This window comes from Mustela erminea, chromosome 9, assembly GCF_009829155.1.
Source record: "Mustela erminea isolate mMusErm1 chromosome 9, mMusErm1.Pri, whole genome shotgun sequence".
Taxonomy (NCBI): domain Eukaryota; kingdom Metazoa; phylum Chordata; class Mammalia; order Carnivora; family Mustelidae; genus Mustela; species Mustela erminea.
This window is the reverse complement of record NC_045622.1, coordinates 57,666,027-57,688,485: the sequence shown is the minus strand read 5'-3', so window position 1 is coordinate 57,688,485 and position 22,459 is coordinate 57,666,027. Positions and strand designations below refer to the sequence as shown.

The window sequence follows — 22,459 nt, the reverse complement described above, 5'->3', positions numbered from 1 at the left end:
TAATCAGTATTGTGGATAACCTCCTAGGTCTGGCATAGTGGACCCAAAATCTTCATTAGAAGGGAACTTAAAAAAGTTAAAAAAACCAAAAACATTGTTTTAAAGGGATGATTGTTGGTGAGATCTGAAGTTTAACCTTAAATTATGGTACCAGTAATTCAGCTGAATTTTAGAAGGCCTTTTATTATATAGAGTTTTAGGATATTGAATGAGAGTGAACATTATGCTGTAGTTTGGATGGGACTAAACTTGTACAGTGACATTTTCTGAAAGAATTAGTTTGTATTCTGTGGTCCTTAAAAGGTGATAATTTTTTCTTCTTTTCAGCTTGCTGAAGCAAAGACTCATTTTGAAGATGTTTAATAAGTCATTTGGAACACCCTTTGGGGGTGGCACTGGTGGCTTTGGCACAACTTCAACATTTGGGCAGAGTAAGTCTTACAAAACAAGGGGAGAAACTTAAGCTATTCTTACTAAGAACAAATCCATTCTGGTGGCTGAAATAAAAAACACAGGAAATAACGAGTGCTGGCGGGGGTGTGGAGCAAAAGGAACCCTTCCTTGCCCGCTGTTGGTGGAAATGCAAACTGGTGCAGCCACTGTGGAAAATAGTGTGGAGGTTCCTCAGAAAATTAAAAATAGAATCAGCATACAATCTAGTAATTCCGCTACTGGGTATTTACCCAAAGAAAACCAAAATATTAATTCAAAAAGAAATGTGCACCCCTATGTTTATTGCAGCATTATTGGTAAGGTATGGGAACAACCCAAGTGTCCATGGATTGATGAATGGATAAATATGTGGATATATACAGTGGAATATTAATCATAAAGACTGAGATTTTTTTTTTTTAAGATTTTATTTATTTTTTTGACAGATCACAAGTAGGCAAAGAGGCAGGCAGAAAGAGAGAGAGAGGAGGAAGCAGGCTCCCTGCTGAGCAGAGAGCCCGATGCAGGGCTCAATCCCAGGACCCTGAGATCATGACCTGAGTGGAAGGCAGAGGCCTTAACCCACTGAGCCACCCAGATGCCCCAAGACTGAGCTCTTAACATTTGTATCAACCTGGATGGATCTAAAGGGTATAATCCTAAGTGAAAAAAATGAGAGAAAGACCTATACTCATATGTGGAATTCAGAAAGAAAACAAATGAACAAAGAAAAAAGATATGAAGAAACACAGTCTTAAATACAGATTCTGAAACTAATGAAACTCTGAAACAATATAACACTGTTAATTATACTTGAATAAATTTTTAAAAAGAAAAAATCATTCTGATAGTTTAGATAGGAATTTTATTCATACTTTGGTCTTATAACAAAATCTCTTTGATAACTAGGTAAGATCTTGTTAGAATTTTATAAGAAATAGAAATAAGTTTGGAGTTTTCATGGTTTTTTTATCATTCACAGAAGGTACTTGATATATATAGATGTTACATATATACATATATACATATATATATATGTATATGTATATATATATTTTTTAAGCCTGTGCATGAGCCTGGGGGGGAGTTGGGGGAGGGGCAGAGAGAGAATCTTTTTGTTTTTCCTTTTCTTTTCAAGATTTTTTGTTTTTTTTAAAGATTTTATTTATTTATTTGACAGAGAGAGAGATCACAGGTAGGCAGAGAGTCAAGCAGAGAGAGAAGGGGAAGCAGGCTCCCCGCTGAGCAGAGAGCCTGATGCGGGGCTCGATCCCATGTCACCAAGATCAAGACCTGAGCCGAAGGCAGTGGCTTAATCCACCGAGCCACCCAGGCGCCCCTCTTTTCAAGATTTTATTAGAGAGAAGGCACAAGGGGTGGGGTAGGAGCAGAGGGGAGAGGGAAAAGCAGACTCCCCACTGAACAGGGAGTCCAACAAGAAGCTCAGTCCCAGGACTCTGAGATCATGACCTGAGCTGAAGCCAGATGCTTAAGGGACTGAGCCACCCAGGGTCCCCTTTCATTTTGTTTTGTTTTGTTGTTTTCAAAGAATGTATTTCCTGTCATTGAACTATGGAATTAGAATCTTGGTTGGAACTTGAACATGTGTATTCTGAAAAACCTTTCCAGGTCTTTCTCATGCACTCCCCTAAGTAAGGATCATTCATCTCAGGGACTCTGGAATATATAATGTCTAGAGAGTTTAACACTTTGAGTTTGCTTTTGTCTGTAGCTCGAGATCATTACTTACCTTCGCACTCTTTTTTTTTTTTTAACCCGTTGACATCTATAACTTTATTGAAAAGTCACACCTCTTCACTTTTTTTTTTCTCCTGGAACAATGAATAAAATGTTTATCATTTTGGCTTAATTGGCTTAATTTTAACTGTAATTTGTAGTCTGATGGAACTTTGAAAAAATAATTTTCAGTTTAGACCAGTTATCCTGTTCAAACACAGAATATTAAGAAATACTAAGATCCTTTCCAGTGGGTCACCTGATTGAGATTTTATTTTGACTCTGGATTTTCCTTTTTCAGACACTGGCTTTGGCACTACTAGTGGAGGAGCATTTGGAACATCTGCATTTGGTTCTAGCAACAATACTGGAGGCCTCTTTGGAAATTCCCAGACCAAACCAGGTAGGGATTTTACTTGGAATATGGTTGGTTTATTCTTAGCTGGTATAGGACTTCATTTAGTGGTTCTAGTCCGTGTATTTAACAGTTTTTTTCCTCTCCATCTCTCCAGGAGGATTATTTGGTACTAATTCATTTAGTCAGCCAGCTACCTCCACAAGCACTGGCTTTGGGTTTGGCACATCAACAGGAACATCAAATAGCTTGTTTGGAACTGCAGGTACAGGGACCAGTCTCTTCTCATCCCAGAACAATGCCTTTGCGCAAAATAAACCAACTGGCTTTGGAAGTAAGTAGGACATCGTTGGACTTTTGCATCTAATAATTTGATTTGCTTATTGAATGTACTCCCTCTTTTTCTTTTCCCTGTGTTGATTTACCCCCTTTCTCCACCAGGTAGCAAAAACATTGGGGAGAGGAAAACCTCAGAATGTATTGGAAATTTTAATAGGCTGGAAAGGAGGGGGCTACATTGCTCTAAGATTGAAAATCTAAGAAGCACTAGTATTCAAGGGATATTTAGAGGAAGAGCCTGCTGACATAGAATGACCAGAGAGTGGATGAAAAGCCAGGCCAGAGCAATGTCATAGATGTTAAGACAGGAGAAATTCAAGGAGGAATGCACATATTCCTCCATATTGTACTGCAGGGACACCTTCTTCTTGCCTGTTTCACATTGGGTATTAGAGACTAAAGCAGGAATAACATACTAGATGTGACATGGTTGCTCTTCCATTCCTTATCCATGGCAGATATTTTGTTTAATTAGGCTCATGGAGTCCAGCATGGGGCTTGAACTCACAACCCTGAGATCAAGACCTGAGCTAAAGTCAAGAGTCGGACACTTAACCGACTGAGCTACCCAGATAGCAGATGTTTTTAATTGATTGCTTCAATTCTAAATGTGGCCTAGGGATAATTCACACAGTACTTTGAGGTTAGCACTACTAGTTGAACAGGTGTTCCCTGTGAGTTGATGCATTCCCAGTGCAAAAGTATAGCAGAATGAATGTTAGCCAGCTAGCACTGTTTCACAGAGGGAAAGTTGTGGGGTATTGAAATATTTAACCATGATAATGTAAAATGCAGTCTAACTTGCTAATTCAAAAGAGATGTGACTGTTTACTTGAAGCCATACATTAGAACATGTTTTTAGAAAAGAAATAGCAGTTGCCAGTATGAAATCAGACTCCTCTTAAATTGGTGATTAAGATATAATTTACTATTAAATACTGGCAGATAGTGTTATTGCTTACTGACATTTCTGCACCTTATGTATAACTTCTTGAGAAGTAATATCTCTCTTTGAAAAATATATTCCTTAGATAAGAGTTAAATTCACTTTATGTTATTTTTTGAAATTCAGGTTTTTGGAAAAGTAAGGCAATCAGAGAATTTATTCTAAGAAATAATCAACATGCCTACTAATTTTTCCATATAATTTTACTGCGCAAAATTTAATGATAATCTGGTTACCCTAATAGGATCATTTGTGTGTTTTGAACTTCTTGGTTTTGTTTAGGTGTTTGTATTAATGTATGTAAATAAAATATACAGTGACCCCTGTTGAAGTCTGTTGTGATGTTTTCAGAAAGACAAGTTCATTCAGCATGTAGTCTTATCAAAAAAGGAGAAATGAGATAAAATTTATGATGAAATAGAGTACCATTTCTTTTCACTTGTCTTCCAACTTTACCCAACAAGAACTTTATAGACACTTAGCTGACAAAGGGATTCAGATTTTATTTCACTTCAGAGTTGGAAGCCTAGAATTATGTATGTGTCTGTATGAAACATGTTTGAAGGTACTTGCTAGGGAGATTTGAAAGAGAGAATTTGAGAATGTGAAAGTAATGCTGCTGTGGCACCACAGCCCAGTTTAAAGATATCTTACAGATTCTTAGACTCTTAACTGTTGCCATCTCATTTTTCTTTCTAATTTACAGATTTTGGAACAAGTACTAGCAGTGGGGGACTCTTTGGTACTACAAATACAACCTCTAATCCTTTTGGTAGCACATCTGGCTCCCTCTTTGGGCCAAGCAGTTTTACAGCTGCTCCTACTGGGACCACTATTAAGTTTAATGTAAGTATTTTCTCTAGTCTTTGTGGATATTACTCTTCTGTTTGTATATCTCTTTGAAGGATGAAATAAAATTTCTCCATTTTCCACTTATGCATAGGTTTTAGTCTCACTCTTCCTGAAAGTGTTAAGAACAAAATCTCTAAATATTTGTATAGTAGGTATGAAAAGTCATGAAATATTAATCTTGAATATGTGTATTTGAATCGTGCTCAACCCAATCAAATTCATATTCACAAGGTTGATTACAATAGGTAGTATGAGCTTGAGCTTGTATTTACTGCATTCATGACTTGGCTCTGAATAATCATCATTCCTTGTATATATAAAGGAATGAGGGGCAAACATAAAGAAATTATTGAAAATAGGGCCTCTTTTAAGACAAAATCAGAGAGGGAGACAAACGGTAAGAGACTCTTAATCATAGGAAACAAACAGGGTTGCTGGAGGGGTTGGGGGTGGGAGGATGGGGTAATTGGATGATGATCAGTAGGGAGGGCACATGATGTAATGAGCTGGGTATTATATAAGACTGATGAATCACTGAACTCTTTCTCTAAAACCAATAATACACAATGTTAATTGAATTTAAAGTTTAACAAATCAATAGTCTTAAAAAAGAATAGGGCCTCTTAAGGAGATTCAGGGAATAACGCATCAGTATTCCATGTGCCAGTGAAAAATAAAACTTGTTGATGAAATGGCAGAGCAGGGCAGTAGAGTTTGATGTTTTCTTCGACTATTATGAAAGAATGTGGTAGAAGGTTAGAATGGAAGATTTGTTAATGAAAATGTATGGAATACTACTTGATAGAAGATACTACTTGATGTGATTGGTTGGGAGATACTTAGGATAGGCCAGAGGGCAATTAGCCCAAATAAAATCTGGCACAAATAGGTCTTGGCTTAGCTTCTTGTTAAAATTTACTCTAGGAAATGAAGAATTTCTTAGGCAAGGTGGCGAATTCACAATTTATTTATTTATTTATTTATTTATTTATTTATTTGACAGACAGAGATCACAAGTAGGCAGAGAGGCAGGCAGGAGAGAGAGAGAGGAGGAAACAGGCTTCCTGTGGAGCAGAGAGCCCAATGTGGGGCTCGATCCCAGGACCCTGGGATCATGACCTGAGCCAGAGTCAGAGGCTTTACCCACTGAGCCGCCCAGGCACCCCCATCGAATTCATAATTTAGAAACTGAACTTTATTTTTAAGATTTTATTTATTTGAGATACAGGGACAGAGCAGGGTGGAGGAGCAGAGAGAGAGCGAGCGGCAGACTCCCCACTGAGCCAGGAGCCCGAAATGGGGCTCCATCCTAGGGCTCACAGATCATGACTTGAGCCAAAGGCAGACGCTTAACCAGTTGAGCCACCCAGCTGCCTCAAAACTGAACTTTAGAATTTAGAAACATACTGAATTTAGAACCCTAAGTTAATATAAAATTAAATATAAATGATAGTGAAAATACTGTGTTCTCTATTAAAAAGTATAGTAATTGAGAAAACTGACAGTACGTGTGGAAATCTTTGGTTACATACATCTACAAATACATTTGGTTACATACATCTACAAATACATCTACAAATACACACAAATCATTAGTTAGTTGTAGGGGAAAAGCCAGTCTTCTGTATTTCTTTCTTTTTTTTTTTTTTAAAGATTTTATTTATTTATTTGTCAGAGAGCGAGGAGCGAGAATGAGCACAGGCAGACAGAGTGGCAGGCAGAGGCAGAGGGAGAGAGGCCAAGAGGCCTCTGCCTCTCAGCCAAGCAAGGAGCCTGATGTGGGACTTGATCCCAGGACGCTGGGATCATGACCTGAGCTGAAGGCAGCTGTTTAACCAGCTGAGCCACCCAGGCATCCCTCTTCTGTATTTCTTAATTGCAACAAGTTATAAAGAAGACACTTCAAAAAAATTAAATAAATAAACATTTCAGAGCAGAGTAGGAGATAGGACTGAGAAATACAAGTTTAAATGTACATGTTGGGTAAATTGGATAGTTTTTCTTATGCATGTAATCTTAACTGTATATATATTTTTTAAGATTTTATTTATTAGAGAAAGCATGAGTAGGGGGGAGGGGCAGAGGAAGAGGGAGAAGCAGACTTCCTGCTGAGCAGGGAGCCAATGCAGGGCTCTATCCTAGGACCTTGGGATCATGACCTGAGCCAAAGGTAGATGCCCAACTGACTGAGCCACCCAGGTGCCCGTTATTTATTTGAGAGCGAGCATTTGTGCACAAATTGGGGGAGAGGCAGAGGGAGAAGCAGACCCCGCTGAGTAGGCAACCCAGTATGGGGCTCAGCCCCGGAACCCTGAGATCATGACCTGAGCCAAAGGCAGACACTTAATTGACTGAGCCACCCAGCTTCTCCTTAAGTGTATTTTAGTAGATAATTAGATGGCTTGGTTAGGGGCTTAATAACTGTTATAACTATTACTGACATTGATTTATTTAGATAACTTTGACGTAAGCCAGGGGAGATCAGAAATGCAGTATATTAAGCACCCTTGAAACTGTCTCATTTAGCAGAAGACCTACAAGACTAGTTACTATAGAGTTTAGTGATTGAAGAATTATGTCTGTGAGAGTAGGGATTTAGAGTTTGGACTTAAATATTTGCTTCAGACTTTCAAATTTGCCTTTATCTTCCTTTGCAGCCTCCAACTGGTACAGATACTATGGTTAAAGCTGGAGTTAGCACTAACATCAGTACCAAGCACCAGTGTATTACTGCTATGAAAGAATACGAAAGCAAGTCACTAGAGGTCAGTAAAATGCAATACAGAATATCAGCCTAACCTTTTGATTCTATTGGAAAGTAGGTTTTAAAAATGTTTTGATTTTTTTTTTAGGATCAAGTAGCTCACACTGGGTTTCTGTAAAAAACTTAACACACATATTTTTTTAAAAAGATTTTATTTATTTATTTAACGGGGAGCGATCACAAGTAGGCAGAGAGGCAGGCAGAATGAGAGGGGGAAGCAGGCTCCCCGCTGAGCAGAAAGCTGGATGTGGGGCTCGATCCCAGGACCCTGGGACCTGAGCCAAAGGCAGAGGCTTAACCCACTGAGCCACCCAGGCGCCCCACACATATGTTTTTTAAGTCTGCTCTGTGCCCAGTGTGGGGCTTTAACTCATAACCCTGACAGTGAATAAGTCACATGTTTTTAAAAATTTTATTTATGTATTTGAGAGAGCAAGCATGCAAACACAAGTGGGCAGGGAAAGGGGAGGGGCAGGGAGAGAGGGAGAAGCAGACTCCTGGATGAACAGGAAACATGTAGGACTCAGTTCCAGGACATTGAGGTCATGACTCGAGCCAAAGGCAGATGCCTAACTGACTGAGCCACCAAGGTGCCCCTCCAATTATTTTTTTAAATTAATGTAGTAATTATACACATCTTGTTTTAGGCAGGGCAATATGCAGCTTGAATATACTGGTGTAGTTCTACTAAATAGTCTTGTGATTTTATGTTGCTCACATTACTTGGGCAGTGTGCGTATACATGGATACGCATGTTTTTAATAAACTCATGGAAAGTCATAAGTGTACCATACGGTAAGTTTTCACCAAGTGAATATACCCATGTAACCAGGATCCACATCAAGTCACAGTGCATTACCAGCATTTCTGATGTCCCCCATGCTCTGACTCCCTAGTGATGATTTCCCCCCCTTCCAAAGGTAACTACTATCATGACTGCCCATGTTTTCCTCATTTCAAACTTTATATAGATGAAATCTTACATTACATACTTTTAAGTCTGTTTTTCCACTTTGTGGGATTATCCATGGTATTGCATGAAGTTACAGTTTGTTCATTCTTAACTGCTGTGTGATTGTGTGTTATATATTTTGAGTATTGACTCTGATTGTAGCTGTTGCTTCCTCTGTATCCCAAATTATACTTGCTTTATTGGAGTGTACAGAAACACCCTGACTTGTGAGGCAAAACTGTTAATGTTAAACTTCATCCCTTCTTCCCCTAGTTTTCTGAGGCCCCTCACCCTATCCCAGCATCCTTCATCTTTTCAGCTAATTTTTACGTTTGGGGTGGGAGTAGATAAAATTATTACATAGCATTTTACTAAAAGGAAGTACTGTTCTTTAGAAAAGAAAATTAAAATTAAGATATGGTTGGTCCTTTGGCCTGTGGTGTTAGTGATTATGGTATGGATCTTAATGTCTACTCTACACTGTTGAAAGTGTAGAGTACCATTACAGTACCATTACTGTAATGGTATTAAGTTAATGTTCTATAATTTTCTGTTTTTTAGTCATGGTTCCTATGTGAACATGGAAATTGAATTCTAAATTTAAGTATTTAGTTTCCTAAATAATTTTTTTGGCTGCATGTTAAGAAAGGAAATACGCTTTTGCTTCCTCTAGGAACTTCGTTTAGAGGATTATCAGGCTAACCGGAAAGGCCCGCAGAACCAAGTGGGAGCAGGTACCACAGCTGGCTTGTTTGGGTCTTCTCCAGCCACCTCCAGTGCGACAGGACTCTTCAGCTCCTCTACCACTAATTCAGGCTTTGCATATGGTCAGAACAAAACAGCCTTTGGAACTAGTAAGCACTTGGCACCATATTGAGCCATATTGAGGAGGGACAGATAACTAAAACATAATTGTCATTTTGTGGTAGATGCTGTGGAGAAAAAGAATTCAGGGATGTTGGAGGAATAGAGTATCTGATATGTATGTGGGGATGGAGAGAAATGGAGTTTTAAATGAAGGTAGTTAAAAAGGGCCTCACTTTGATAAGGTAGCATTTGAACAGTGACTTCTCTGAAGAAGGCAGAGAATAAAGCTGTATAAATTTTGGGGGAAGAATATTACAGCCAGAGAAGCTATAAATCTGAAAACCTTGAGTTTTTTTCCAAAGAGATAAGGACTAAGGGGAAGTATTGAGGGATATAAGGACTATATTTTATAGAACTTTGTGGGCCAGTGTCAAGATCTGAATTTTTGAGTTGGGAAGCCATTAGAGGCTGTAGAAAAAGAAGTCATGTGATTATGAGCGAAGGATGATCTGAAGACTGTTCTGTTAAGAGTAGATTGTGGTAGCTGCATTTATGAACATAGCATAACCTAGAACTTGTGGAATCACTACATTGTACACCTGAAACTAATGTAACATAGTGTATCAAACTATAATAACTCAAGAAAAAGAAAAAGATTGTAAGGGGGCAAGGGTGAAAACAAATCCTTTAGGAAAGCTGTTGCTTTGTTCACATGGGAGATGATGGTGGGTTGGTTAAGGAGATAGAGATGGTAATAATGTCAGATTTTAGGCCCAGTTTGTATGTAGAACTGATGGAGTTTGCTATAGATTGCTTTGATGTGAAATGTGAAAGAGGAACGTCTAGGATGATGATTAAATTACTTTAATACAAATACTACTCCTGTATAGGTAATACTTATATATGATAAAAAGTTCATGAGACACGAAAAAGTCTGTAACCAAAGTTAATCTTCTTTCCCTCCCCCAGCTTCCATTTTTCCTCCATAGAAACAAGCTCTAAGTTAGACTTTTTCATGACCTTTTAGAGAGATTTATACACCCACAAATACACAGATAAATACACGTTTAAGTGGCATTTAACATTCATTTCAGTACTTATGTTTTGTGATATAGTTTAGCCATGTATTCATGATTGAGTACAGTGTATCCTATGCGGGAATTAAAAAGAGAAAGCCTCTGTTCTCAAGAAAAACTTAGTCTGGCAGGGTTGAAATACACATGCAGATTTTGAGTGTAGTGTGGTGTCTTGTAGAATAGAAAGTTTTGGACTCACAAGAGGAGAAGAGTGTTTGGAGTCAGAATATTATTGTAGGAATTAAAAGTCTGAACCACATCCAGGTTAGGTGAAAAAGGATGGGAAGTGAAATGGTTATCTTCTGGGTCGTGAATGAATGTAGGGTAACTTAGGTATTTAAGAGTAATAAGGCTGTTGCAGTAACTGTAAGGTTTGAGGGTTTGGGTGTTTTTTCCCTCCATTTGTTTTTACTTTCCTTTTTTTCTTTTTTTCTGAAAGGTACCACTGGATTTGGAGCAAATCCCGGTGGTCTCTTTGGACAACAGAATCAGCAGACCACCAGCCTCTTCAGCAAACCATTTGGCCAGGCCACAACCACTCAGAACACTGGCTTTTCCTTTGGTAATACCAGCACACTAGGACAGCCAAGCACCAACACCATGGTAAGGAACCAGGCCCTTAGTTACCTCCACATCTTACATTTACATAGCTAAGTAATGAGACTTCTAATCATGTCAGACTACAAGTTCTTAGTTCTTAAGGGTTGATGGTAAAGAAAAGGGCAAAATGTAAATAATTAAAACCTGTACTCCAGTACAAGCTCTACTCTGAGCAAGTTGCGTATTCTTTCTGAGGATATTTCAGTAGGAGCTGCTTAATGTGCTAGAATTGGCCATCCTGAAGGCTACACCTTAGGACATTGGTTCTGTCCACATTCTATAGAGTAAGAAGAGAAAATGCTTATAAATCACTGGCTATATTTGAGCGTATTCTTTAACCTTGTTAAGTGTGGGGTCAGGCAAAGATGTGTAATTCGTGAAATAAGAGAGCATTAAAACTCAGAGCCATTATTGGATAATTGGTACTTCTGTGCAAAAAAGCAAGAGGAAGGAAGTACTTAGAATCATTGCCAGTTTATTTCTGAGGACTCTTTTAGGGAAGAGTAAAATTAAGATTAATTAGAGGTATGATTTATTGATTTGAATTCTTGGTATTTAACTGGATTTTAAGTTAAAGATACTTTACCTGATTAAAAAATAATTACAGCCAGACCACAAAATCTTAAAAATACTGGCAGACAAAATTCAGTAACATATTAAAAGGATTATAACTGTGACCATGAGGGATTCATCCCAGAATGTTTGTTCGGCATAGAAAAATTAATAAACCAGAAAAATAAAAAAGGGTTGCCTGGGTGGCTCAGGTGGTTAAGGTTCTGACTCTTGATCTGAGCTTAGTTCTTGATCTCAGGGTAATGAGTTCAAGCCCACACTGGGGAAGGAAGGCTGGATAAAAGGATAAAAGAAAAGAAAAGAAACAGAAAAAACCAAAAACCCCATGATGGCCTCAGTAGGTACAGAAAAAGTGTTTTGACACCCTTTCATGATAAAAACATTCTAAAGAGAATAAAAAGGAACCCAGAATAGCCAAAATAATCTTGAGAAAGAAGAAAGCTGGAAGACTCATGTCTCAATTTTAATGTTTACTATAAAGCAATAGTAATCAAGATTGTGGTACTAACAGAAGGCTAGACATACAGATCAGTGGAATAAAGTTAAGAGTCCAGAAATAAACCCTCAAATTTATAGATAATTGATTTGCAACAATAATACCAAAACAGTTCTCGATGGGGAAAGAATAATCTTTTCAACAGATGGTGCTAGGACTATATATTTGTTTAAGAGAATGTATGAGTGGGAGGGAGGTGAGGAAAGGGAAGGGGAGAAGCAGACTCCATGCTTAGCACAGAGCCCAACATGGGGCTTGATCCTGAGCTGAAATCAACATTTGGACACTCAGCTGACTGAGCCACACAAGTGCCCCTAGAACAGTTGATTTTTCAATGCACAAAAATGCAGTTGGAAAAAAAAAAAGCAACTGAACCCTTTCTTACCATTGTAGCAGCTATACACACTAACTCAAAGTGGATCAAATACTTGAATAGCTGAAGCTATAAATTTTTTTTTTTTAAGGTTCTGTTTACTTATTTGACAGACAGCAAAAGAGGAAACCCAAGCAGGGGGAGTAGAAGAGGGAGAAACAGGCTTCTGGAAGAGCAGGGAGCCCAACTTGGGGCTTGATCCCAGAACCCTGGGATCATGACCTGAGCCAAAGGCAGACACTTAATGACCAAGCCACCCAGGCACCCCTGAAACTATAAAATTCTAACAAGAAAAGGAGTTAGACTCTTCCTCTCAGCGGCCTGGGGTGACCTCTGAAAATGGTTCGCTATTCGCTTGACCCGGAAAACCCTACGAAATCATGCAAGTCAAGAGGTTCAAATCTCCGTGTTCACTTTAAGAACACACGTGAAACTGCCCAGGCCATCAAGGGTATGCATATCCGAAAAGCCACCAAGTATCTGAAAGACGTAACTTTGCAGAAGCAGTGTGTGCCATTCCGTCGCTACAATGGTGGAGTTGGTAGGTGTGCCCAGGCCAAACAGTGGGGCTGGACACAAGGTCGGTGGCCCAAGAAGAGTGCTGAATTTTTACTGCACATGCTTAAAAACGCAGAGAGTAATGCTGAACTTAAGGGTTTAGATGTCGATTCTCTGGTCATTGAGCACATTCAGGTGAACAAAGCCCCCAAGATGCGGCGTAGGACTTACAGGGCTCATGGTCGCATTAACCCATACATGAGCTCTCCCTGCCACATTGAGATGATCCTTACTGAAAAAGAGCAGATTGTTCCTAAACCAGAAGAGGAGGTTGCACAGAAGAAAAAGATATCCCAGAAGAAACTGAAGAAACAAAAACTTATGGCCCGGGAGTAAATTTGCACAGAATAAATGCAAATAAACATAAAAGAGAAAAAAAAAAAAAAAAAAAAAAAAAAAAAAGAAAAGGAGTTAGATAATGGTTTCTTAAAAGTGACACCAAAAGCAAAAGAAAAAAATACACTGGATTTTTACCAAAATTAAAACTTGTGGGTCAAAGGAATACCATCAAGAAAGAGAAAAGAACACCCACCGATGATAGAAAATACTTGTAAGTTATATATTTTATGAAGGATTTGGATTTAGAATATGTAAGTAACTTTAATGATTCAGTAAGACAATAACCAATTAAAAATGGGCCGAAGACTTGAATAGGTATTTCTTCAAAGAAGATAAAACAAATGGCTAATGAGCACATGAAGAAATACTCAACTCTGGTAGTTACCAGGAATGTGCAAGTCAAAACCACAGTGAGACACTACTTCTTATCCAGAAAGAAGGCATAAAAAAGCTAGACCATAGTATTTTCAAAAATTGGAGAAATTGGAAACCTTATACATTGCTGGTAGGAATGTGAAATAATGCAACCACTTTGGAAAATGGTTTGGTGTTTCCTCAAAATGTTACACAGAGTTACCATTTGACTGAGTAATTGTATACCTTGGTATTTCACCAGCAGAAATGAAAACACAAAACTTTGTACACAAATGATGATAACATAGCCAGAATGTAGAAACATCTCAATTGTCCGTTAGTGATGAATGAATTAAAAAAATGTGTATTGGGGCACCTGGGTGGCTCAGTGGGTTAGGCCGCTGCCTTTGGCTCAGGTCATGATCTCAGAGTCCTGGGATCGAGTCCCGCATCGGGCTCTCTGCTCAGCAGAGAGCCTGCTTCCCTCTCTCTCTCTCTTCTGGCTGCCTCTCCGTCTACTTGTGATTTCTCTCTGTCAAATTAATAAATAAAATCTTTAAAAAAAAAAAATGTGTATTCATACAGTGGAATATTGTTCAGCCATAAATGGAATGATAAATGCTACAGTGTGGTTGGACCTTTTAAACATGGCAAATTTAAACAAGTTAAGCCTTTCACAAAGGACCACATTTTATAGGATTCCATTCATAACAATATACTCAGAATGGACAAATCCATGGAAACAAAAAGTAGATGAGTGATTGATTGCCTAGGAATAGGGAGTGATTCTTAACTGGCCTGGGGTTTTTTTTTTTTTTGGAGTGAGAAAAATGTTCTAAATTTAGAGAGTAGGGATAATTGCTTAAGTCTGAAGGGAAGAAAACCTGAATAATGAACTTTAAGTGGGTAAATTTAATGGTATATGAATTATGTCTCAGTAAAGCTGTTTTTAAAAATACTATGTTTAGGACACCTGGTTAAGCATCTGACTCTTGGTTTGGGCTCAGGTCGTGATCTCAGGTACGTCAGATTGAGCCCCACATCAGATTTTATGCTCAGTGGGGAGTCTGCGGGAGATTGTCTCTCCCTCTCCCTCTTATCACCGCCTTCCTACCTGCCATGTGGGCTGTGCTCTGTCTGTCTGTCTGTCTCTCAAATAAATAAATCTTTAAAAACAAACCAAAAAACCAACACTTGAATTCTCAATTCAGCAATAATAGTCCATTAGTTGCAGTATTTTTTTGTTGTTGTTGTTAACTAATGCATGAATAAAATACCTTCTTAAACATTGGGTGATTGTGAACTTTGCTTATTTGAAAAGAGTTAGTTTCTCATCTCAAATTAAGAAGACTTAGGATGCCTGGATGGCTTAGTTGGTTAAATATCTACCTTCAGCTCAGGTCATGATCCCAGGACCCTGGGATCAAGTCACACATCAGGCTCCTTGCTCAGTGGGGAGCCTGCTTCTCCCTTTGCCTGCTGCTCCCCTTGCTTGTGTGCTCGCTCTTTCTCTGACAAATAAATAAATAAAATCTTAAAAAAAAAAAAAAAACTTTAACATTACTCTCCTGCCTCTGTCCAAATTGATTATTTCTGCTGCTTGTTTTCATTTACTTGATTCAAAATCCATTCCCCAGCTCAAATTGATTAGTTCTTTCAGTATAACTCTCTGAAAATGAAGCATTCTGTCATAATGTTTTGTTTTCAGTGTTGCAACCCTGCTGTTTCATAGAGCACAAGAGTTAGTATAAAGTCTTATTAGCCGCCCAGGACCTTGGAGCTCATCAGGCTTAGATGTAGATATGGATTTCTGGTCCTGTCACTTAGGAGGTATGACATCTTGGGCAAGTTTTTAACTGCCCCAAGGTGGGATTTTCGTTTCATTCTTTTAAATGGCCCTCCTCATAAGAGTTGTTGGGAAGAAAAGAAACGCTCTGTGTGTTTAGCGTAATATGTATATCAAATAAACTTTTAAAAAATGGCAACTGTTAGTAATCTAAGACTCTTAAATCAGACTATTGTGGGATATCATCTAATGTAGATTACTTTTTGCAGGGTTTATTTGGAGTAACTCAAGCTTCACAGCCTGGAGGTCTTTTTGGGACAGCTACAAACACCAGCACTGGGACAGCATTTGGAACAGGAACAGGTCTCTTTGGGCAGCCCAACACTGGATTTGGTGCTGTTGGTTCGGTAGGTTTTTACAGTTTACTGTAATTTGAAGATACGTATACATTTGTTAAAGGAATTTCTAAGTATGATTTAACTCTTTTTCAAGTATTTTTACTGGATACATTATATGACTTGATACTGATATAATTGAAAGCTATTTGGTGCAAAAAAGAGTAACCAGGTAACTTCAGTACGTTAATTTTTAAGTAGTAAGTTCTTTTTTTAAATTTCTTTGGTTCAGTGCTTATGTACAGTTTACTTCTGATAACAAAATATCACTCCGGTTGGTTAAATTGAGTCTAAGGTGACATGCTTTCATTCTTAAAATTGGGTAATTTTTAATTCCTATATCTAAATCTTTTTGGGGTGGTAAGTCGGTATGATAATTTAAGTATGCAATTTTCCAAGTGCTAAAATTGTTAATGGTCTCATGGTTTTCATGACGTTGGAGACTTAACTGAATTGTGTTCCTTGTTAAGTCATTTAAGTAAAAAACTATTTAGGAGTGTGCTTTACCTAAAAATAATAGTAAAATCTGTATGGCCACTTAATTATATAAGAATCAGTGTGAAACAGTGTGAACATACATATACATATGTATATGTATGCATATACATATACATATATGTATCTGTATTATGTACCAATTAAAAAAGCTTTGAACATGCCGTTGTGACTAATTAAAAAAAGAGAAAAAGAAAAATTCCAAAACGTGATTTTCATGAAAATTGAAATCTGTTATTTCCTAATTTTTCTTTGGGCAGCTAATTGAGATGAGAAATTGAGAAAATTATATAATGCTTCAAAAATTTTTGTTTCCCCAATGATTTTATTTATTTATTTGACACAGAGAGATCATAATTAGGCAGAGGCAGTCAGAGAGAGAGAGGCGGAAGCAGGCTCCTTGCTGAGCAGAGAGCCCTACGTGGGGCCCAATCCCTGAGACCATGACCCGAGCTGAAGGCAGAGGCTCAACCCACTGAGCCACCCAGGCGCCCCCAAAAAGTTCTTTTTAATAACCACTTTATTGAGATATAATCTATATGCCATACAATTCACCCTTCCAGAACTCATAATTCAGTGGTTTTTAGCATACCAACAGATTATGGAATTGTCACCATAGTCAGTATTACCTTAATAAAAGGAAACCTCATACTCATGAGTAGTCACTTTTTATCCCCCTCCCCCAATGACCTCAGGCCTTTTATCTATTCTGGACATTTTATGTAAATGGAATCATATAATATATAATCTTTTGTGACTGATTCCTGTTGCTTAGCATATTAGCATGTTTTGAAGGTTCATCCATATTCTAACTTGTTTAAATTTTTTATCATCACTGTTGCTGCTGGCAGATTATATACATAATACTTTTCTGTTACCAGATAAAGAAATATTTGATTACTTTGTTGTTTTCTTTGCCCCACTGTAATACTGTGCTGAATTGTTGCCATTAACTTCTCAGGCTAGGAGCATGTTCTATAAAGTTAATCTTGCTCAGATTAGTATACTTCTCTGATAGTCTTTTTTTTTTTTTTTTTTAAGATTTATTTTATTTATTTATTTGAAAGACAGAGATCACAAGTTGCGAGAGGCAGGCAGAGAGAGAGGAGAAAGCAGGCTTCCCGCAGAGCAGAGATCCTGATGCGGGGCTTGATCCCAGGACCCTGGGATCATGACCTGAGCCGAAAGCAGCGGCTCAGGCGCCCCAACTTCTCTGATAGTCTTTATTCACATTATGCCTATTTTCTCATAAAAGTTATGACATCTTCTCTTGTTTACCTCACAGTCCGGTTTATCTGAGGTAGCCTTTGTTTGCTATTTGGAGTGTATCTTTATATTACTTAAAATTTTCCTGTATTTTGTTCTTTTTAGACCCTGTTTGGGAATAACAAGCTTACTACATTTGGAACCAGCACAACCAGTGCTCCTTCATTTGGTACAACCAGTGGCGGGCTCTTTGGTAACAAACCAACCCTGACTTTAGGAACCAATACAAACACTTCCAATTTTGGTACATATAAAAAGCAGGTTTGGCTCTCTTAAAGTTACACTGACTATACCACACATCATTCTCCTGATTCGTATGATTGGGAATATTTAAAAATTCTCAGGTAAGCTGTGGCTTGATGTGAAGTACCAGAGGGAAAGGTTTAAAATCATGGACTTGGGTTGACATAGTTAGAAGGGATATAAATTGCTTTACCTCATTATTAGTCTCTTAACTTGCTGCTTTGGATAAAATGGGCCATTCAGCACATTCATTGGTACCTTGTAGAAAGTTGCTTCTCTAATGGAGATGGATTTTTTCCCAAAATAAGGAAATACATTTTCTTTGAATTACCTCACCAATAGTTGAGAAACTGAAATAAAACACATACGGTTGAAGTAACACTTTGTTTTAGGTCAGATTTCAGACAGGGAAGTAGTGTACAAATGAGATTTGATGATTTTTAAAAATGTTTTTTGTTGTCATTTTTGTTTTGATTTTTTGTTGTTTTTTTGAGATTTTGTAATTTTTTTGATTTTAAGATTTTTTCTTTTAAATTTATTTATTTAACAGAGATCACAAGTAGGCAGAGAGGCAGGCAGAGAGAGACAGGAGGAAGCAGGCTCCCCGCGGAGCAGAGAGCCCGATGGTAGGGCTCGATCCCAGTACCCTGGGATCATGACCTGAGCCGAAGGCAGAGGCTTTAACCCACTGACCACCTAGGCACCCTGATATTGCATAATGCTTACTGAAATTTGAATCTTTCCCTCAAGCTGCAAAAGCATATAATATATATATATATATATATATATATATATATATATATATATGTATGTATGTTCTTTTTTTTTTTTTTTTTTGCCAAAGTATATCTTTGCTTACATGTTCATTTTTTAAAATTTGGAAAATACAGATAACATTGAGTAATAATTAAAAAATAACTGGAAACTCCTATTCAGAGATATGCTAGAAGAATTAAACTTGTTTAATAGAAACATTATATTTTGGGGCGCCTGGGTGGCTCAGTGGGTTAAAGCCTCTGCCTTAGGCTCAGGTCATGATCCCAGGGTCCTGGGATCGAGCCCCGCATCGGGCTCTCTGCTCAGTGCAGAGCCTGCTTCTCTCTCTCTCTCTTTCTGCCTGCCTCTCTGCCTACTTGTGTTCTCTGTCTGTCAAATAAATAAAAAAAATCTTAAAAAAAAAATAGAAACATTATATTTTAAATGTCTTCTATAACTGCTTAATTAAGTTCTTAATCAAATTTTAAACAAATTATTAACATAATTTGTGTTAAATCAGATAAGGAAACTTCATTTTATGACTGGTACCTGTTAAGGATTTTGTGTACCAGGTATATATTATTAGGTCCTGGGAATATTTAGTGTGAGGTGAATGAAAACACATGGTTATTGGAGTGCCTGGCTGGCCTCAGTTAAACAGTTTTACACAGTTCTTCAGTGTTTTTGAATGGTCTTAGAGTGTACTGGAGAAAGAGACTATATTAAGCATCTGTTAGGAGGTGGTATTTTTTACAGAAATATATATGTGAAGGAAATAGGTAACAGTTCCTACATTTTTGTATTTAATTTAATTTTTTAAATAAAGATTTTATTTGTTTGAGCGAGAACAGCAGCAGCAGAGAGAGAAGGAGGCTCCCCACTGAGCATAGAGCCTGATGTAGCATTCTATCGCAGCACCCTAGGATCATGACCTGCGAAGGAGGCAAATGCTTAACTGATCAAGCCACTGGGTGCCCCCAATTTGATTTTTTAAAAAGATTTATGTGTTTATTTATTTTTTTTTTACAAGATTTTATTTATTTATTTATTTGACAGAGAGAGAGAATCACAAGTAGGCAGAGAGGCAGGCAGAGAGAGAGAGGAAAGCAGGCTCCCTGCGGAGCAGAGAGCCTGATATGGAACTTGATCCCAGGACCCCTGAGATCATGACCTGAGCCAAAGGCAGGGGCTCAACCCTCTGAGCCACCCAGGCACCTAGAGAGCACAAGCGTGAGGAGGAGGCTATTGAGGGAGAGAGAGAGTCCCAAGCAGACTCTGCTGAGCAACCCAGAGATCATGACCTAAACTGAAAGCAGGAGTTGATGCTTAACTGACTGCACACCCAGTTGCCCGTTTAATTTGATTTCTTTAACCCTTTTTGTTGTGTTGCTCACTCACTCTTAGTAGTGATTATCATTTCAATTATAATGCTTTTTGATTGTGAAAGAGTGGTTTTGAGGTAGTGGGCTTGGTTAGCATGGGTATCTATTTTGAGTACTTGTTTCTTATTTTATAAAATTAAAATGGGAAAGATACTTAAGGGTTAAAATAGCGTTTTTCAGTCTTTTTTCATCACTGTCACTCCTTCTCTGAAAAGCTTTATAGACAATTTTTTCTTTTTCTTTTTCTTTTTTTTTAAGATTTTATTTATTTATTTGTCATAGAGAAGTGAGAGCAAGCACAGGCAGACAGAGTGGCAGGCAGAGGCAGAGGGAGAAACAGGCTTTCTGCCAAGCAAGGAGCCCGATGCGGGACTCGATCCCAGGACGCCGGGATCATGACCTGAGCCGAAGGCAGCCGCTTAACCAACTGAGCCACCCAGGCGTCCCAGACCATTTTTTCTTAATCATCTTCACATCCTGTGAGATTTTTAATACCACATGTGTTCTGTTTATCTTTTTATGTACTGTGGCCCTTTGAAGGGCCATAAGCTGTTGTATAACTGATTCATTTAGTCCCTCAAGAACCAATTTGCTCTTCCTTTGAAAATGCATGCTTTTTGTAGCATGGTTCATGTTCAGGAAAAAAACCACAACATTTTTAAAATCTGGGTGCTTACATAGGCTAAAATGATAAAATGGGCTAGGTTTCTGAAATATACTTGATGTTCTTCCATCATTGCAGATTTCTGATTTGTTAGTTTTTTTTTTGTTTCATAAATCTGTTTATACTCACGTTCAATGATTTAAAAGTGAAAGATTTCTTTTTTTAAAAATATTTTTATTTACTTATTTGACAGACAGAGATCACAAGTAGGCAGAGAGGCAGGCAGAGAGAGAGAGAGGGGAGAAGCAGGCTCCCCGCTGAGCAGAGAGCTTGACGCGGGACTCTATCCCAGGACTCTGGGATCATGACCTGAGCCATCCAGGCGCCCCGAAAGATTTCATTTTTATCTAATATGCCTTACTAGCTTATGTAATGAATCTTAATTGTCCTAGTTTTTTTCTTTTATAATCGCCAGTGTTGACTTAGTGCCTGGCATAGAATAATAGGTGCTCACTAAAACTTGATAAAATGAATTAATGAGTGGATAAATGGGTCCCTAAGAATAAGGATTCCCTCTGAGTCATATGGGGTTCCATGGTAGCAAGTTATGTTCTACTCTGGGTGAATTAAACATCCTGTTACTATCCGTGAGGGATCCTATCTAAGTAAGGCTTTCTTTGATACTCTTGTTTTCTTGGGAAGCTATCAATTTTGAGTTTGTGGACAGTCTTCTGATTTGAAAATAAGCCACATAACAAATCTGGAAATGGGGTAAGATTATACAAAAATTTAGAGCATCATTGTTAGTGTTAGTCATTATGGGATTCTGTTTCATTTAGCTGGTGATTAATTCACAGAGTTAAAGGTTGGGTTACTTGCTGCTTCAGCAGGTGTCGAGAGATCCTTAAGGCATTCTTTAGAGTCATCAACTCATTTTCTTAGTAAATAATTATTCCTGGGAAGGATGAGTTTAAGATAAAGTGAATATGAGATAGTGTCTGAATTTCTGAATGAATGGAGGAGTAGAATTGTTTCAGGAGAGGAATTATCTCAACACTTGTGAGCAACAGTTTAATAAGGTTGATTCTTTGGGTATTGATAAGATGGTGCTGGGCAGTAAATCGTGATTTTCTGTGTATTGTGATCAACATAATAGGACTAGTTAACATCTGTTAGCATACATAGTTATACTTTTGTGTGTGTGTGTGTGATAAGAACCTTTAGTATTTACTATTTTAGCAACTTTCAAATATGCAAGACAGTATTTAATATGGTCACCATGCCATATATATTACATCTCCATGACTTACTTATTTTTTTTTTTAAGATGTTATTTATTTATTTGACAGACAGAGATCATAAGTAGGCAGAGAGGGGGGCGGGAGGGGGGAAGCAGGCTCCGCACCTAGCAGAGAGCCGGATTTGGCGCTAGATCCCAGGACCCTGAGATCATGATCTGAGCCAAAGACAGAGGCTTTGGCCTCTGAGCCACCTGAGCCACCCCTGGCACTCCGTCATGACTTACTTATTTTATACCTGGTAGTTTGTACCTTTAGATCCCCTTTCACCCATTTCACCCATCCCCATCTCCTTCTTCTGGCAACCACCAATCTATTGTCTGTATCTATAAGCTGGTTTTTTGTGTGTGTTTTATGACATTACACATACAAGTGAGATCATGTAGAATATATTTGTCTTTCTCTGTATGGCTTATTTCACTTAGATAATGCTTTCAGATTCCATCCATGTTGTCACAGATGGCAAGATTTCATTGTCCTTTATAGCTGAATAATATTCGATTGTATGTATATGGCACATCTTTATCTGTTTATCCGTCAGTGGCTACTTAGGTTATTTCCTGTATTTTGGCTATTGTAAATAATGCTGCAGTGAATATGGGGGTGCATATATCTTCCTGGGTTAGGTTTTTTTTTGTTTCCTTTGGATAAATAGCCAGAAGTGGGATTGCTAGATCATAA

The 22,459-nt window shown here is 38.0% G+C and overlaps 2 protein-coding genes across 10 annotated transcripts in view; both read left to right on the top strand.

Moving 5' to 3' along the window:
• The window catches only part of NUP98 (nucleoporin 98 and 96 precursor), a 120,444-nt gene that overhangs the window by 18,786 nt on the left and 79,199 nt on the right, over positions 1-22,459 (top strand). For 5 of the 9 annotated variants that reach the window (XM_032359521.1, XM_032359513.1, XM_032359514.1 and 2 more), the window contains 9 exons: positions 328-431; positions 2,471-2,572; positions 2,682-2,858; positions 4,516-4,655; positions 7,319-7,426; positions 9,051-9,231; positions 10,700-10,863; positions 15,609-15,746; positions 17,601-17,739. In XM_032359521.1, coding sequence (XP_032215412.1) covers positions 356-431; positions 2,471-2,572; positions 2,682-2,858; positions 4,516-4,655; positions 7,319-7,426; positions 9,051-9,231; positions 10,700-10,863; positions 15,609-15,746; positions 17,601-17,739 — 1,225 coding nt within the window. In that variant the 5' untranslated portion in view covers positions 328-355. The remainder of the gene's footprint in view (positions 1-327; positions 432-2,470; positions 2,573-2,681; positions 2,859-4,515; positions 4,656-7,318; positions 7,427-9,050; positions 9,232-10,699; positions 10,864-15,608; positions 15,747-17,600; positions 17,740-22,459) is intronic. The other 4 variants (XM_032359522.1, XM_032359517.1, XM_032359519.1 and 1 more) reach the window with 3 other exon arrangements.
• On the top strand, positions 12,604-13,236 carry LOC116599612 (60S ribosomal protein L17). Its single transcript, XM_032359564.1, has one exon. It carries the CDS (start codon positions 12,642-12,644, stop codon positions 13,194-13,196), a length of 555 nt encoding a protein of 184 aa, XP_032215455.1. The 5' UTR covers positions 12,604-12,641; the 3' UTR covers positions 13,197-13,236.